Source organism: Carassius gibelio, chromosome B3, assembly GCF_023724105.1.
Source record: "Carassius gibelio isolate Cgi1373 ecotype wild population from Czech Republic chromosome B3, carGib1.2-hapl.c, whole genome shotgun sequence".
NCBI classification, from domain to species: domain Eukaryota; kingdom Metazoa; phylum Chordata; class Actinopteri; order Cypriniformes; family Cyprinidae; genus Carassius; species Carassius gibelio.
This window is the reverse complement of record NC_068398.1, coordinates 29,019,679-29,038,134: the sequence shown is the minus strand read 5'-3', so window position 1 is coordinate 29,038,134 and position 18,456 is coordinate 29,019,679. Positions and strand designations below refer to the sequence as shown.

General features: G+C 37.8%; 1 protein-coding gene and 1 long non-coding RNA gene across 2 annotated transcripts; one reads left to right on the top strand and one right to left on the bottom strand.

Moving 5' to 3' along the window:
- Positions 1–1,096: 1,096 nt before the first annotated feature.
- On the bottom strand, positions 1,097–5,366 carry LOC127953901 (protein Tob1). The gene is made up of 2 exons (XM_052553271.1): positions 5,106–5,366; positions 1,097–3,154 (listed from the first exon to the last, which is right to left on the bottom strand). The coding sequence occupies exon 2, from the start codon at positions 2,961–2,963 to the stop codon at positions 1,989–1,991; it is 975 nt and encodes a 324-aa protein (XP_052409231.1). The 5' UTR covers positions 2,964–3,154; positions 5,106–5,366; the 3' UTR covers positions 1,097–1,988.
- Positions 5,367–5,589: 223 nt separating this feature from the next.
- On the top strand, positions 5,590–10,714 carry LOC127953921 (uncharacterized). The gene is made up of 4 exons (XR_008153362.1): positions 5,590–5,649; positions 8,999–9,092; positions 9,166–9,388; positions 9,560–10,714. It is a non-coding gene; the product is annotated as an uncharacterized LOC127953921 (long non-coding RNA).
- The last annotated feature ends 7,742 nt before the right edge of the window (positions 10,715–18,456 follow it).

Here is an 18,456-nt window from a genome sequence, read left to right as displayed (position 1 = left end):
CATTGTGTGGATTACTTGTGGATTATTGTGATATTTTTTATCAGCTGATTGGACTCTCATTCTGACGGCACCCATTCACTGCAGAGGATCCATTAATGAGCAAGTGATGCTAATCCAAACTCATCCTGGATGGCCTTAGGGTTGTGAACAAATTAATAAAAGTGCTGCCGTGTTTTGTCCCATTGCTTTCACAGAGAGCCTCAAAATGTATAGTTCATTTAGTTGTAAGACTCAAAAAGCTTGCTCTATTAGACACCGACATGATGCAGGAAGGGGAGGGTGACAAAATCTACCAAAGAAAGTGAGGTTGTGGGTTAACTCATCTGCGACTTCCCTCCTCAATTCACTTAGCTCAATCAACTTAATTAGAGCTCTAAATATAGATTCGTTTTGCTTACTGGAATCAGGAGAGCTGTTAAATGCTTAGACCAGCTAGCTGACTTTAATCGAATCGAGGAACTGCAATAACAATACTGCAAAACATAGCTCAGCCTTCACATAGTTCTGCTGTTGCATCATGGAAGAATCCAAAACAGATTCAAATGTTCATCTTCAAAAGATACAAATATATGAACTTGTTTTTGCATAACAATCCCGGTTAGTCTGGTTAGTCTTTCTCTTTGTGAAGGTTTAGTGAATGTTTGTGGTTTAGGGGGCAACTAGTAAAAAAACAACCTGGATTTATTTAAATATCAACCTCTAGTAAGTAAACAAAGCTCCTCTATTTTTCTGAAAGGGTATGGCGCTCGCAACAAGGTCGCAGTTCAATTTCCAGGGAATGCATATACTGATAAAATGCATCTTAAATTATTTGGATAAAAGCATCTTGCAAATGGATAAATGCAGTTCATGACTATAAGAATAAATGCTGATCTGAACGCTACACTGCGAGTCATGGATACTTACATTAATGAACCCCATTTATGGAAATGCACTCTTGCATCTGGAGAAGACAACATTTTCTTAAGCAGACTGAAAACGAGAACAGTACAACAGTAATCCTGTAGCATGTACGAGTAATTTACAGTTTGTAATGAGAGCAGTGAAAAAGTAGAGATAGAAAATGAAGATATGAATAAAAAGCTTAAGACAAGAGTATAATTTCAAGCATTTTAATACAAACTTAATAAACTATCAGTCCCTCCTTACATGTAAGACACTGACTCCAAATACTTTGTTATACTATTTGTTTTTGTCAAGTATTGCACAATGTTGGTACAAAATTAATATACGATTACATTTTGTCCATAGTATAGCAAAAATCTTTGAACTCTTAACAGAAAATACAACTCTTATTTTTTTTTCTCTTTTTTCCCCCCAAAGAGCAAATATTTTTTAAATCCCAACACAATGGAATATTCTGTACATAGTCTTTAGAATAGCTGATGTTTTTAAAGATGGATTTCATTTTAACAATTTCAATAAAAAAAAATTATAACAAAAGCTGCTGCAGCCATCACAGATCACTGGAGTAGTAAAAAGATATAAATGCAATATGTCGTAAAAACAATATATACTCTGATATTTTACAAACTTTCTACTAAATTAATTATACAGTTAGAAAAAAGACCAGGAAATCCCTCATTCAGCATTCAGGCCAATCCTCGGAGATTGGCTGTGTAGCTATACCTTGAATACTATTAGAGGCCTTGATTTGTAGTTTTCTTCTTCATAAAGATATCTTAAAACAGTCAGTAAAAATAATTTTGTGCTTGGTTGGCAAAAGAAAACAACTTAAAACAATATGAGTTTAGATAACAAAGCTTGATTGTACAACAAGCTTACTCGTAAAAAGAATAACAAAAATACTCAAGGGAACAACATGGTTCACCCTCGGGCTCGTCGTTTGACTTATTCACTGGGACTTTACAGTTGAAGTGTTGCTTTGCGATTTTCTTTTTGTTTTTTCCATTTATTGGGGATTTTCCAAACGTGAGCTTTCCACCGTCCCATCACATATCTCTGGTCGTTAGTAGTATTCTCGTTTTCTAGTTGGCCATCACTGGCTGGAATTGCTGGTTAGAATACTGCATGTTGCTCAAGCTGAAACTCAGACTGTCCATGAGGGACTTCTCATTAAGGCCCCCATAGGCTGCAAACACGTCAAAGGCATTATTGTACGGGAGAGGGCTGAGATTGAGGGACGTTTCCCCGGGGAACATTGCACTTGGGCTGCCCTGTCCCTGGAGATTGGGGAATACAAACTCCTTGGCGTTGGGAGACAGGGCAGAGGGCTTCTGCGGTTGACTGCCCAAGCCGATGCCATAGAGAGAATGCATTGATGTGGACATGGCTTTCTGCTTCAGGAGGTTGTTTACATTCAGGCCCAGGTTGGTGGGGGAGTTTCGGGTCACCTTGTTGGCGTTCCGCCCATTGCTTTTCATTTTCGTGGAACCGAATTTGGTGGCGGCGAAGCTGGCAGTGGTAAAGGTTAAATGTTGCGTGGAACGGCGCATGAAGGTGGGGCTGACCGCCGCCGACTGGCCGAACGGTGGGGACGGGGAACTGGAGGTGGGGGACATGCCTAGGGGTTCGCTAATGGGCATGAAGACCTGGGCCTCTGGGTTAAAGCTGTTCTTGATCTCCTTGTCCAACTCCAGCCCATTCTCATTACTGTCGTCCACATAGAGCACCTTGACGGGTCCCTTCTCCCCAATCTGATAAGACACCTCGAAAGGATCAATCCAGACACTGAGGTCCTGAGGCAGGTTGTTGCGGACATCCTCAATGTCCAACCCACTTTCTTTGGCGGCTTTCTCTACAACTGGGTCCACTTTCTCCCCGACATGTATACACCTGAATCCAGACCCTTTGTATGGCTTGTCCGGGTACCAATGTCCCTCGTATTTCTTTTTCAGCTGTCGCTCCAACTCCTCTCCGAAAATGTTGACACGTCGCCTGGGCAGCTTATTGTACAAGTACGAAATGATGAAGTTGAGTGCCACTTGGATTTCAAGCTGCATAGCTGCTGTGCTGCCCTGGAGTATCACCACCGTTGGCTGTTTGAATTTGTGTATTGTGTTGTAAGCCACCAGAGGGCAAGGCTCGGCTGGAGCCAGGCAAATAAACAGAAACTGGGTGGGGGGGAAACGGTTCAAAACAAAGTGCTGGTTGCAGAGGGAACGTCTCAGTCCACAAACGGCTGATCCGGTTCCTGGAGAGAAGCAAAAAACAAATACCGTGAATAACTCCAGCTCATTATTCTCAGCTGGAAATCTGTCAGTTTTCGCAAAGTGCCCTTATTATGGATTTTTTAAAATTACCTATCATGCAGTGTGTAACACAGCTCTAAGTGAATGTAAACATACAGCAAAGTATCAATCTGAAAGTGCACCGTGTATTAATTTATTGTCTCTCAAAAGAAAGAGTCAAATCTGAATAATTGAAACAAGTTGTTTTTAAAACGAATCCCAAGACATTTCATGTTCAAGTCAACATGAAACATTAGCATATTTCCTGCCCACTTGTTGGCCTTTTTGCATTGGTCTGAATGAAAATGCAAATTCATTCTTTGGCACTAGATGCCACTTTTGGAGCAATAAAAATAGTGGTTTCCATGGCAATGCTGTACACAATGCTAGCAGCACTGCTCTCACAAACACTGCTTTATCAGGCATGATGAAATGAGGCCAATTGGAAAGATCACCACAGATAATAGTCATAAAAGTGTTTTTTTGACCTTGCATGCATCGCAACCCATTGGTGGGGCCTACCAAACCCCAAATATGAACCTTTCATTACCCATAATAGGGGCACTTCAATAGAGAGTTCATTAGAATATTATGAATGTTTTGATAAAACAGCTTGCGCATTCTTAGTCTTGCGAAAATTGACCATAGTTTTACTACAAATAAAGTTCAAACCATGAAACCATGGTTAAGCTCGTTAAACCAAAGTAACCACAAATTAACAGTGGTTTTGCAACACTAAACATAGTTTAACTATGGTTAAACTGTGTTTATACCAATGTTAGTTAATATGACAAAAAAAAAAAAAAAAAAACTTTGTTATTACTACAATTTTACTATAAAAAAACCCATGGTTAATTTTCGTAAGGGCAGGCTTGCGAGCGGATTCGATTTTACACAAGCACACAAACAATCCTTAACCTCAGTGCACTGGTTGAATACGTACTTCCACTCTATTTTCAATTCAAGACAACACCTTGTGTCGAGTATATATTACCACTAAGCTAGTTCTATAATTGCAGTTTACCATTATAGGAAGGATGCACTGGGACTCGCGGAGCTGATAGAGTTACGTAATAACTAACTTGCCCTGACTAGACCCTGCACTGTAACCATTCTACTGCTGTCGTCATAATCAAACTTTGACTCGAGCTCGTCACGTAAGTCTGTAAAATAGAGAGTTTCGTGTGGAAATCCGACACAAGAATGCGAGACTTTAATAATTAAACCTGAATGTGTCACGAGAAGAAATGAAAACCAGTCAGCACACGCACATATCGACGTACGGTCGTCGATGAAGCGAATAGAAATAATAACGCGCTTGAATGTTAAACCAAACTGATATGGTTCGATTTACTCATTGATTATCAAATATAAAAGGAGACAGTGTTTGGTTTGTACATTTAAAACGAGTATAGGACGTCTGAGATCGTATCGTCGCAACCCACCCAGTACACAGGGAAGATTAAAGCGCACGCGAGGACACAATGTACAGTTTAAAAACAGATACATTAATGCTATAATACTAATGCGTGCATGAAATGCACCATATAGAGGTATACATTAAAGACAAGAGACCAGTATATGCTGTGGCTATCCTGTGCAATTCGACTTGGATGTGCTGACAAATTGAATATAACCTATATCATATTCTATGGTATTTGATCACTTGCACTGCTATGTAACTGTATGGCTTCTGTTGCAAGAATGTGTTTTGCCATTGTTGGCAATCCCTCCGAGCTCCTAAAGTCTACAGCCCACGACTGACGCAGCAAGCTGCCTTCATTTAAATTCTCTTAAGGTTTCAGTAAACTATTACAGACAACGCTCTGCTATAACCCTAATACAGCGAGTAATACTTTACAAACTGGACTAATCACGAAAATAACAATGCCATACAAAATATGAAATACTTACTTGAGTTTACAAAATGACGACTTTCAGTAGTTGCAGTAGCCTTAACTAGTGCAAATAGAAAAAATAGATATAAATACTTTCTTCACATTAACATAAAGGTATTCCAGTTGGTAGACTTGAAATGTTTTATTTTTATTTTATATTTTTCCTTCTTCTTCTTAGCTTGCTCCGTTATCTGTAAGGTATTTGCTGTTTCACCTTCCCAAAAAGCTCCTCTCCACCCCCTCTATCTGGGTGTTTTACGATTTCGTCCTCTGCTGCTGTCATCCTCCTCTATTTATAGTTTTCCTCCGCCACGGACACGCGGTGGGCGGGGACGCGCTTCCAAAGGTCACAACAAAACGAATATCGAATCCACGGAATATGATTGGTCAGGCTTGAGCGAGAGGCGGGTCCTACTCCTGACGTCCTTTAAGCCCATTGGCTTATTTGACCATCGAGCAGAGAAGAGGTAGGATTTAATACATTTACGTTGAGCCCGTCATAGAGGCTCTTGACGTCAGGCGTTACCTAGTACCACAAAAAAGACAGGCTATTCATGGAGGTATCGTATATCATTTCCATGTTCATATTTCGCAAACATGACTGTTAAAGCGACATTTATGCCCCTAAGTAGATCAAATGACTGAATAAATATAAAGGCTAAGTAGTGAGCAGACATGACAGAAGACCATAGCTTTGGTACAACCTTAGCTAATCTGTTTATCATTGTTTTGTTTTATCAAACGCACAAACGCTGCAATTGTGCTGGGTTAATTAGAAAATTAATAAATTGAAATTAAATGTCATCAAAACACAAAACGCCAAGCTGATATGTTTTGAAGCAAAAAGGGAGTTTTCTTTTTATCCACAAGACTTGCATCTCATACATTTACACCAATGATTTGTGAGTACACACGCATAACAAACACTAATATTTAGCGTGAAACTGCTTGATAAAAAAAAAAAAAAAAGAAAAATAGTTTTTGATTGGCTGCAAAACATCCTACTTGTGAATGTCGTATCCGTATCATCATTTAAAGTGACAACTATATATGTTTATAATATATTAGAATTAAATAACAACTGCATATATATTTGATGACAATGATGACTGTAATCATGTAACTGTAGGATTGCAGTTACGGGGGGAAATGGTTTAATTGGGTTAAATTATTTTAGCCCTTGTGATGTGCTGAATCCCTTTATCTAATTTGATGTTATTGGCCAAAAATTTCCAGCCTTTTAAAAATCTCTACTTATGCTATATTAATTACCAAATCTTGGTTATAATCTTTTTGTCAACACCATTATTTGTGGATAATTTTGGCAATATTTACTCAAAACCTGTGGTACATAAGCTCAGATCAATGAGGTCGGTGATCGGTCAGGTCTAAAAAGAAATATAAAATCTGAGGTAAGTGAAAAAAAATAAATCGATAAAAAGATTGAATTGAGTATTTGGTAATGGCAAGAAATGTATAAGTATTTATTTGTAGGCAATGCAAGGGAAAAACAATCCTAAAAAAAAACTTACTCTGTTTGGGCAAAATAGCATTAATGAGAAATTAGATTAAATTAAAATCATTTTGATGCTATTTTATCCATGGACTTTTTAATGCAGTGTAACTAATTTCGTTGACGTCACTGTTAGCTCATGGGTGCAATTCAAATAAGGATCACACACCACATTATTATCTGCCCGGGCAACCAGTCCTAATGATGGGGATATGATGGGACAAGAGAGGACCTGGGGTATGACTGAGTTAGATATCACTCTGACCGTGCACTCCCTGTTATTTATACAGCAAACAACCTACCAAAAGCCAGTCATGTGTTTGTCTGTCCAGTGGATTGTAGTATGAAAGGCCACACAGATAAAGATTCACATGTGCCTGTCACTGTTTTATTGTACTTTGGTGTTAGAAGCTACCTTCCACAGCAAATGGCTCCAAACTTCAAATGATATGTAAATTAGTTCACACCTGCCTTTTTGAGAGAAAAAACTTTGTCTTCACTCTTTGTACGGTCAGTTTTAGAGCTCCTGTTCATACAGTTATATTCGACTATCTTTCTATATATTAATGTGATTAACTTTGAAGATGCAGCAAAGGCTGCAAAGAGTGATTTATATTTCAAAAATAAATCTACCCATCTACTGTATCTGTCTGTCTTTCTGTCTTTCTCTCTGTATGTCTGTCTTTCTATCTGTCTATCTTTATGTCTGTCTTTCTTTCTTTTTCTCTATCTATCTATCTATCTATCTATCTATCTATCTATCTATCTATCTATCTATCTATCTATCTATCTATCTATCTATCTCTCTATCTCTCTGTCTGTCTGCTCAGGATCCGTGTCTGCTTTGTGTCTCTGACAGTCTGAAGATAATCTTCTAATGCATAATTTGATTTTAGAGTTCGATAGATTTGTAATTTACTTTGTGTTTTACTTTCTTGATCCCAATGTTCCAGATATCTATCTTTAGATTGTTTGATCATTTGATTTATTTTGATGTTCGGGTGAGAAGCAGCGCTGGTTTGAGACTGGTTAGTGTTAGTGGTTAGAGTTAGTCAGGTTAGTAAGTCTCAGATCTAGCTGACTGAGTGGACTCTTTTCAGGGTTCAGTTATTGGGTTTTTTATTGCTTTAAAATATGTGGGACTTGATTTAAGATGCATACAGAATTTGAGGGATCTTTTATGCATATTAATTTTAGAATTATTTTGCAGAATTCTGTGTGTAGGGCTTCTGTTGGATGTCTATCCCATCTAGTGTAGCTCTGATCACTGAGTGGACCCCAAACCTCACTTCCATACAGCGCTATGGGCTGAATCACACTATCAAAGATTTTACACCAAATTGGAAGCGTTATTTTAATATTTTGGAATTTTTTCCTAATGGCATATAGAGCTCTTCGAGCTTTATCTTTGAGAGCATTCACTGCCGAACTGAAACTCCCCGATGCAGTGAGGAATGTTGTTGTTGATGATGTTGGTTGGTCTTGTTGAGGTTAACTGCCAGTGCCCAGTTCTGGAAGTAGTTGTCCAGCAGGTCCAGGTGCTGCTATAGTCCCTGTGGGGTTGGTGTTAGCAGCACCAGATCATCTGTGTACAGCAAAATCTTGATGTTTTTGTCTTGTAGAGAGAGTCCAGGGGCTGCAGACTGTTCCAACTGCACCGCTAATTCATTAATGTAAATGTTGAACAGTGTTGGACTCAGGCTACAGCCCTGCCGCACTACTCTTTTCTCGGTGAAGAATTCTGTTTGTTGCCAATTTGTTGTTTGAATACATTGATTTTATAAAGTCAAAAACTTTACCCCCTACACCACTTTGTAAAAGCTTATAATATAGTCAGTTGTGCCAAATATAATGCTTTTTTGAAATTGACAAAGTGTGCAAATATTTGTCCATTTTTGGTCTTGGGTTTATTGATTAGGGTGTGAAGGGTGCAAATGTGGTCAGTCGTTCTGTGATTTGGAAGGAAGCCAATCTGACTCGGGTTTAGGACATCGTGCTCATTAAGGAACTTTACCATTCTATGGTTTTAAATACTGCCAAATAACTTCCCCAGATTACTGCTTACACAAATGCCTCTGAAATTATTAGGGTCCAGTTTGTCTCTACTCTTATGAATAATGAGTCCTTGGCTCCAGATGTCAGGAAAGCAGCCTGAACTAAGTACAGTGTTGAATAATTTGATCTGTCTGTCTGTTTGTCTTTCTGTTCAAAACCCCAGGCTGCTATACCTGTTTTCTGTGTTCTAGATCTGGGAATGTCATGCTTTTAATCTTCCACCTGCACCTTATATGCAATAAATGTTATTATTGACGTGGAACTGTACACTGTATCACAATAAGAACGGTGCTCATGTGTTTCTGTGCCTAATGGCCTGTGATTTTTCTGCCCTACTGCAGCTAGGAGAAAAGCAGCCTAATTTCCTGGGAAAAGCAAAGCCGAATTCTGTTCCCTGATTGGACGCACCACTGGTTTTTCATATGAGTGTCACGGGTAAACATACTCGCACGCATATACAGAAAGCATACAGTATGCCCATGCAACTTTAATGCTCTCCCTCTCTTAGAAACCGGTCTCGGATGAAGAACTTATGACATTGCGAGTGCTACGGCTTAACGGGGAGTTCAGAGGCGGGTTTGCACAACAAACAGATGTTCTTTGATGTCAGCTGCAGTGAGGGGGAGGCAAAAAATGGGAACGCTGAAAAGTAGGAGGAGGAAGGTGTCAGAACTCTAATCACCATGCATCGCTCAGAAAGAAATCTATTGTATCTCTTAGCTCAAACACTGGTTTGTATTCACCATAACCTTGCCCATTATACAATGTAAAATTCACTTGATTTGTTATATCACTAAGAATTTATTCAAATTGTTTTGAACAGTGTATTGCCTTGGCATTTCTTTTAGGATTACAAAGCTGACAGTGACCTGTTACACTGACCTTATCTTCTCTTTAAATAGGCTTTGAGTCACAGTTACAACGCCGGCTCGCGGATCCAGAGAAGCTAAATTACACCGGCTGTCAACCAACCCTACGTGGAGCTCCGTTCAGGCTTGTAATAAATTATGTAAAAGAGCCTAACAGCAAGAAAATGGCCGTGCCATTTACTGTCACTTCAGAGAATTTGTATCATGACATTTCACGAACGCTTGGCCAATTATACTTGGATAGATCTATTGCATAAACTAAATAATAGTTTCTCCACTCCAGCTATCTGACTTAGTTATTCATTAAACCACCCACATCACAAGTGCACAGTACGGCTCAGGATAAGTACTCCATGAACAGCTCATTTAGGTTAGAGAGTGTGTGTGTCAGCACTGTGTAGAAGTTATAGACCCACATGCCTACAAAACCAGAAGTATTTTCCAAAACACATAACATATCTTCACAATTGATTTCCACTGCAGTCAACCCAGTGTAAAAGAGCACTGGTGTTTGTTATGCTATCATATTACAACAAATCTGTGTAATATCTATATTTTTTCCATTTGAAACTAATTCATGTTCATCCGTTGACCGCATGATTCATTTTAAATTTGTATTCATACTAATATAATTCAAATACACGTCCACAATTTGAATTCAGAAATGCACCTTATCAGCCACCTCTCTGAATCTTTTGAGATGCTATCCTAGACCTTTTACACTACTACAAATACAGGATGGAAAAATGTATGACACCTTTCAGTTTGGCCTAAGATCATAACAGGATATGGAGGCACGCTGTTTAAAGTCTCTCTAGTTCAGACTCATTTCCAATACTAACGGATGTTGCTCAACAGTTTCAACTGCAATACTGGTTACAGTTTATTCAGACCTCCATTCGCTGACTGACATTTAAGCTTTAACTAGTCAGCTGCCTTCGTGATGGAAGGACTGTCATAAGGTGCAATAAAAAAAACTCAAACACATAACTATCTGACACTGAGGGTGTGACGTGTCAAGACATGTAGGCATTACCATTGTCTAGGCTGAAGTACTGTATGGTATCTTATCTTGACAATAACAAAGAGGAAATCTCCCTTCAGTAACTAAACAGTTCGCCCATAATAAATGAAAAATCATTTACTCATGATACTCCAATCTATAAGTATTTTTTCTGTTTAAAATGTTTGCACTGCCGCTTTCTGTGTAGTTCAAAGTGACTGGCTTCAAGTCTTGCTATGTTTATCACATAATGCCATCGAAAGACTACTTCTTATAGTGTTTCTCATCCTTTTTGAAGATTTGCTGCTCATGGTCACTGTATATATTCACTGCATTCATCTTTTTGTGTTCTATTGAGGAAAAACGTCAAACAGGACTTGGAACAATAGAATATCAGCGTATAATCTTTTGATAATCCGTAACATACAGTCCTTCTGGAATTAAATGAGTTTGTACGGTTTTACAGGTGACAGGTGAGTTTTTATTTGAATTTTATTTTTAATTTTTTTAAACGAAGTTACAGTTTCAGAAACAATCTGGAATTCTTAGTGTTTTCTGTCCTGCAAGAACATATTGATTTATTTCCAAGTGTTTCCCGAAGAAGAGGAGATGCAACAGAAACGTGTCCTTGTTGGCACGTCTATGACTTCAATCTGCCATGTGGCTTTGTCTTTACTGCAGTTGCAGTTGCTCGCCTCGAGGCATTGTCATTTGAAGTTGAGAAAGAGCTGTAAGATGTGGAAATGGCCTCTGAAGATCAAACAACTATCCCTTTCCCCTGTGTTACAAGAAAAGAGGAAGAAGTGACATGCTGAGACATCAGTCCAGTCAAAAAGAAAAAAAAGAAAACTTGGAGGTGTCAAGAGAGCAACTCGATTTGTGGAAGGAACTGGAAGTTAGAGTATGAAGGGGCAGAGAAGGAAAAAAAATAAAATAAGACGGTTGACTTGAAACAAATGGCAGTGGAGGCCAAGCCCTGTCATATGGCTGGAGGCTTTTCTGGACCTGCTGTGCTCGGAGAGGAAAGCATATTATCTTCTTCTGCATTCCATCCACACGTCTCAAATCAGCACACTGAACATCAGTTCAGAGTTTAAGCCAGATAATATATTTGCCAGTTTTGTATTTTCTGAAGTTAGAAGATGAAGGTAAACTGGTGGAGGAGCACGAATGGCTTGTGAAAAGTAAAACTATAACCCATGTCCACCGACTGAGCTCTTGTGTCCTATCTGTCCCTGTTCGATGCATTGTTTACTAAAATAGAAGGGTGTTTTGGGCTTGCAAAACTGGTTTAAAAGTGAAGTGCATCTTTTTTTCTGTCAAAGTACCTGAAGTGGCAGATTACGATGTGTATTTGCTTGCTGGACACTCTGATCCTGTTCATTGTGCTGCAGACATACCGTACTCCAGCCATTTCATGTTGCCCGTCTATCAGAAATGAAATCATTTTATTCACGAATATCATACGTGAGCCGATTGCTGTGAATTGAAATAACTTCAGACCATTACATTAAAGCTAGCTGGTAATGCCAAAAAAGTTCAAAATAAGGAACATGATCCTCTAGGTGGAAAGAGGTTCTCCTGAATATCACAATAACTTTTTAATAAAAAGAAGAAAACATTTTCTTTTAAGAACTGTTCACTGAAACGTTCTTGGGGGAACTGAATAGGTTCTTCTATGGTATTGCTGCGAAGAAAAAAAACAAAAACTGTTGCACATACTTATTATTCCAGCCAATTCTGAGAAAGGTTCGGCCGAGCACCAGCTCCATCACCTGCACCATTGGAGAACAAAAAAGTTAATACTGGACAACATTTCAAAGGAACTTACGGAAGCAGTAAAAAAAAAATCAGATTGACTTCACTGGAAGGAAAAAGTTCAGAAAGATCAAAGCTGGAATTGAAGACAACTGTCCTCAAGAGATGAAAACAGGCACAGAAAGAGAACAGACAGGAAAGGAGCATCTTTAGTTTGCCTCTGCACTAAAATGAGAGCTTCTCAGTATTCACGACAGACGGACAATCCATGGAAACCAGATGCTCCTAAACTATCATATAACCCAAAAAATCCCAGTTTTCATTTCCTGCTACAAAACCCAGCAGTATACATAGTGAGCTTGAACTGAGATGAATTGTTGGCATGCTAGCATTATAAACTGCGTCAGATGTTTACTGGAAGAGAGTCATGCCAAATTTTACGGTCAATAACGTGTGTAGAATATCTGAACAGTCATTTTTGTCTATTAGATATGGGGGGGGGGCTCTATTTGTGATTGGTGCATCTTAAAGCTTTGTGTTTGCAGCATATTTCTAACCCAGTTTTTTTATGCGTGAAGTTATCAAAACAGGGCATATCATTAGCTTCAATGTGCTTGCAATCACTGTAACCAATCAGCTGATATTTATTTCAAATGTTCCCTAGGAGTTGTGAAAGAAAGACTGTTTTCAGATGCATGCTTTGATGTAGCCAAAGAGGACACATACTTTGCCCTGACATTTATTGTGTCGGAGCATACCGGTCGCAAGACATTTACACCTCGTAACAAGCCTACCTGGCATTCTGACAAATTCCCCCACTGTTCGGAGGTCAGATTAACATGAAAAATGTCACAAGTCTCCCCGGCCCCTTCTCATTATTCCAGCTCTTAAAGCACAAACACCTCTGTCTCCTTCAAAACAGTGACCTTTGCTGCTTTTCCCTGCTGTTAGAGCCTAAATTAGTTTTTCAATGGCTCACTTTCTGTTTAACGCTAGCCTGCATATGAATAATACAAAAGGAAATTAGGTCTACTAGAAATTAATTTTTAAAAAAAAGTAAATTTGAAATGTCTGTCGACTGAAATAAAACAAACTATAAAAACAGTGAATTAAAAAATGTATATATATGTAATATAGAATATAAATAATTAAACAATACATAAACAATTATATATATTGAGAAAGTAAAAAGTAAGAATATCAGTTGTTAAGGTCTTGTCCTATAAAGGTGTTTACAGATCGACCAGTGTGAGAATGAACATGTAACTTCATTTCTGTTCCATATGTCTCCTATTGTGAAACTGGATATTTCTCAAGAGTTTAGGCATTACAGACGGACCGTTATTCGATGTGAAATCCTTACCGACATTTATAAAGCGAAATATTGAAAGACTCCACCTCAACTGAACACGGAATAATCCAGTAACTTACTCAATCCATATTAGTGATACAGTTATAACAACACTGTAGCTTAAGCTCTCAACTCCACATAGAGGATGCATGTCTGATGCAGTTCAGCAATAATGTATCAGAGGTGGTGCTATATTGCTTATATAGTCAGAACTAAAGGCGCATTGTGCAGTGGTCTGCATAAAACACCTTTAGTTATTTTATATTCACAATACAAAACAGCCTTAAGCTTCAGGGTCACATAGGGCTGTTGTAGTGAATGCTGGTCTTATTTTCTTCTGCCTGTAAGTGGTCACCCCACGGCTGACTTTAGCAGCCGTGGGATGACCATTCACCGTGACCCCAAAGACAAGTCAATATCCCTCTTACAATACTCCTGTCAATCATGTTTGAAGAATGCAAAGTCACACCAAAAACATGTTAAACAAGCAGTGTTTCCACTAAACATGTCTTTTACTTTGCTCACGTGTGTAAATGAGATAATAACAGAACACAAAACTCATGCCAACTGAAGCATATAAGCTTTCTTTGGCTAGTTCTTACTTTAATCAGTCGATCCTAAACAGCAAACATCAGTCTCGGCTGCAAGGAAGTGAGCTCATAATTTGGTGCATAAACTGATGAGATTGGATCATGTAAATGTGTATTTTCAGGATAACTTTACAAATACAAGTCATGCATGACAAGAGTATATTACAGAGTGGAGTGGAGTAATGATGCAAAAAATTAAGTTTTGCATCACAGGAATAAATTACATTTTAAAATATATTCCAATATAAAACAGTTATTTCAATTGGTGATCATATTTTTACGATATTACAATTTTTACTGTATTTTATTTTTTCAAATAAATGCAGGGTGAGCCCTCCTATTACTAATTATCATTTACGCGTGCATTAAGAGTACAATCAAAACATGGTCATGGTTTTTATTGTTCCTAGCTTTTTTTCCGTAGTTTGGCTATAACCAGGTTAAAGTTTAAAAACACTCAGGTCATGCTCTCTTAAATGACGAGATTGTTTGTTAATGTTTGATTGGTTTGAAGTCTACCAGCGTCACAGGAGCTGTCCGGTCCGTGTCACTCATTCTGCATGGCCGTTTCCTGTTTGTCTAAAGTGCAGACTCTATCATCAGCACAAACACAGATTCCGGCCAGAAAACTCCAATCCTGTTTGGAAGCAGTGATGTCAAAGTCTCCATGGCAACTACTCTTACAAATTATGCCTCTTCTTTCACTCTCCCCTTCTGCCTTTGTCCATGTGACATTCAAGTGCAATATCTTTTTGTCACAAAGCTCTGGGCATCAATGTGGCGATGCCAAGGACACAGAAGGGGAATAACCTGACCTTTTGCAGCGCACCGAATACAAGAAGAGAGCGAGGTCAGGAGACGTGTTTGTGGGCTTTGAGTGGTTGTGATGATGCCATTGTGCAACCGGCTCTGAGGACGTTGTCTTTGCTGCACACTCATTTATAACAGTTGTTGTGCAATTATTTTTAATTCAATGAGCGCTGAGGATTTAAAAGACCAGTTCGGCCAAAAGCCGTTTACTCACCCTCATGTCAATTCAAACATGTCTTCCTTTTATAGAACAGAAAAAGGACATTTTGACAAGAATCCACAAGCTATTAAGGAATGTTCTCAGAACTCTAGCTGAACAAATGTTCTTCTGGTAAAAAAAGTAATTTGGTTTTATAGCGTTCTCAAAACGTTAGCACAAAAAAAAAAAAAAAAACATTTTTAAACATCATTAATGGAAGGTTTTTTGGTTGCACTTTATTTTACAGTACGTGTACTTACATGTTTATCTAAGAAAGTTCTGGTAATACAAGGTAACTACATGGGGTATGGTTAGGTTTAGGGGTAGGTTCAGGGTTATACTCAGGGTACCTAGTTATTACATAGTTATTGTTATTACTAGTTACTACTAGCTTTTTTTCTCTGAAATGATTTAGTTAATGTAATGTTGGTTAACGTTTACTAAATGTTATTATTTACTGCACATGGTATGCAGGAAAAGAATAGTAGGCTAAATCGATTTATAAATTGTGCGCACGATTAATTAATTTACTTTATTTGCTAAATTCCGCACATGATTTATAAATCGAGAGACTGAAATAGAATAGCATGATTTATTTATTTTTTCTTGCATGTCATGTAGGCTCCGTAGTTTCAAAACATTTAGAGATCAATGAAAGAAAATTCCTATATTGTTTGTAAAATCATAAAATGTTTTCAGTAATGTTCACATAACCAATAATTAGTTTTTTTACTTTATATATATATATATATATATATATATATATATATATATATATATATATATATATATATATATATATATTTATAGGATTTAAAAAACTGGATGTTTTGGATGTACAGAAATAACAATATTTGTAACTTAACATTAGCACAAGGTTCTTGAAACATATTTTTGTTAGCTGGGGAAACTGTGTTTTTCCATAGACTTGAGTGTTTTTTCCACTTAACTTGACTGAACAATAAAAAGTAGCATAGATGATCTGATAAACCATAAAAAGAAGAAAGATGGGTGAGACATTTATGACTGAATGTAAATTTTTGACTGAACTATTCCTTTAAACAATCTCTTAGTTTCCAGCTGTAAAGCTGATTAATGGAAATACAACGAATAGCAATGGAAATACAAACGAAACATGATGGAAACGGATGAGTGTGATTGCCATGGTAATAGATGATGCCTCAAAGAGTGTGAGAGATACATAAAAAATTCAAAGACTTTCAGCAAGACAATGCAAGTGCAGGCGGCCTTTCCTTCCTTACAGACATCAGCCACCCACTCTGCAGTATTTTATAATTCTATCTGACTATAAAATGATCAGCAGAAAAATATGTTTAGATGAGGCAGAGAGAAAGTGGAAATGTAGATGTGATATTGGCACAGCCAGATGCCAGATACGCTTTGTCAAAACAACATCTGACTCATACCCTTAAGCTCTCTTCCGAAACCTAATGGGCTGCTTAGCTTTCTTCAATGTATAAAGTCAGCTAACTGTGCAACTTATAGACTCAGTGGAAAACATTCCTCTACCTACATTTTTGCAAAACTCATACTACTACTATGAACTAGCTAAAATGAAGACTAGTTGCAGTATGACATCAACAATATTTTAATGCAGCTGAGATAAATTGATTGCAAGGGCAGATTATTGATAAACATGATTTATATTTCTGTGGTTTCTTTCAAAATACTATTTTATAACCTCAAATCACTTTGACCAAAGTCTATGATTTGTAAACTAATACATATTGACCTTTGCATCACATAACTATCTCTATATGTATGGCTTTTCTGATGTAAACTTTCTCGGAAGTCCACCTAGTATGGCATTGCACATCCAATAACACAACTGAAAAACTCAGACATGATTGCTTCAAACATGATTGATTTTTATCTTCCGTTTGCTTGGTTCATAGGTTTAAGGTTTAGTGTAGTCATGTTATTTTCAAATGCAACAGAGCATTAAAGGAGGGGGTGAAATGCTATTTTATGCATACTGAGTTTTTTACACTGTTAAAGAGTTGGATTCCCATGCTAAACATGGACAAAGTTTCAAAAATTAAGTTGTAAGTTTGAAGGAGTATTTCTGTTCCAAAAATACTACTTCCGGTTTGTCGCAAGTTTCGGAAAGTTTTTTTCGAGTATGGCTCTGTGTGACGTTAGATGGAGCGGAATTTCCTTATATGGGTCCTAAGGCACTTCTGCCGGAAGAGCGCGCGCTCCCGTATAGCAGAGCACTGAGAGCATATCCGTCGTCAAACTGGGCCTTGTTTGTAAAACAAGCATCTTCGAAATGCAGGGAACAAACAAAAACACTTGCACAACTCCGTTGATGCTCTGTAAAAATAAACTCCATCCACTGGTCCCTTAATGCTGTTTTTTTTGGTAATCTGTGCAGGGTTGTCTTGCCCTGGCGACCAAAAACACACTCCTTTTGTGACATTTTGCGACGCTCTCGCTCTGATCAGTGAACGTCTGTTGTGCTCTCAGTGCTCTGCTATACGGGAGCGCCTTAGGACACATATAAGGAAATTCCGCTCCATCTAACGTCACACAGAGCCATACTCGAAAAAACCTTTGGGAACAAAAATACTCCTTCAAACTTACAACTTAATTTTTGAAACTTTGTCCATGTTTAGCATGGGAATCCAACTCTTTAACAGTGTAAAAAACTCAGTATGCATGAAATAGCATTTCACCCCCCCTTTAATTTTTTTTTTTTATATATATTATTTTAACTGCACAGCTGTTTTTATCAATGATATCAAATTTGATCAGTATTGTGCATAATTTAATTTCAGGAATAAAATAAGCATTTTCAAGCTATTTCTTTTGGATGTATGAGCAAAATAAGATCTGTGGTTTACATTGTTTAAACAGACTTGAAATTGCACTTTTTAAAAACATAAAAATTTGCTAGCAGGTGCTAAATAAGCATTACGTTAGTGGTGCAAAAGGTCATGGGTTCAATTCCCAGGGAACACACACTGGTAAAAAAAAAAAAATACGTTTAGCCTGAATGCACTGTAAGTTGCTGTGGATAAAAGCGTCTGCTAAATGCATAAATGTAATTGTAAGATATGTATGTAAAGTGCACACAGTATGAAACCCTAATTAGCAATCCAGGTTGGCTGACAAACTGACGTCATGGTTGAACAGCTCTATTTGTAGTCAACATTTCTTGCTTTGCATTTAGGGATTGCCTTCTCTGTGTAGAAT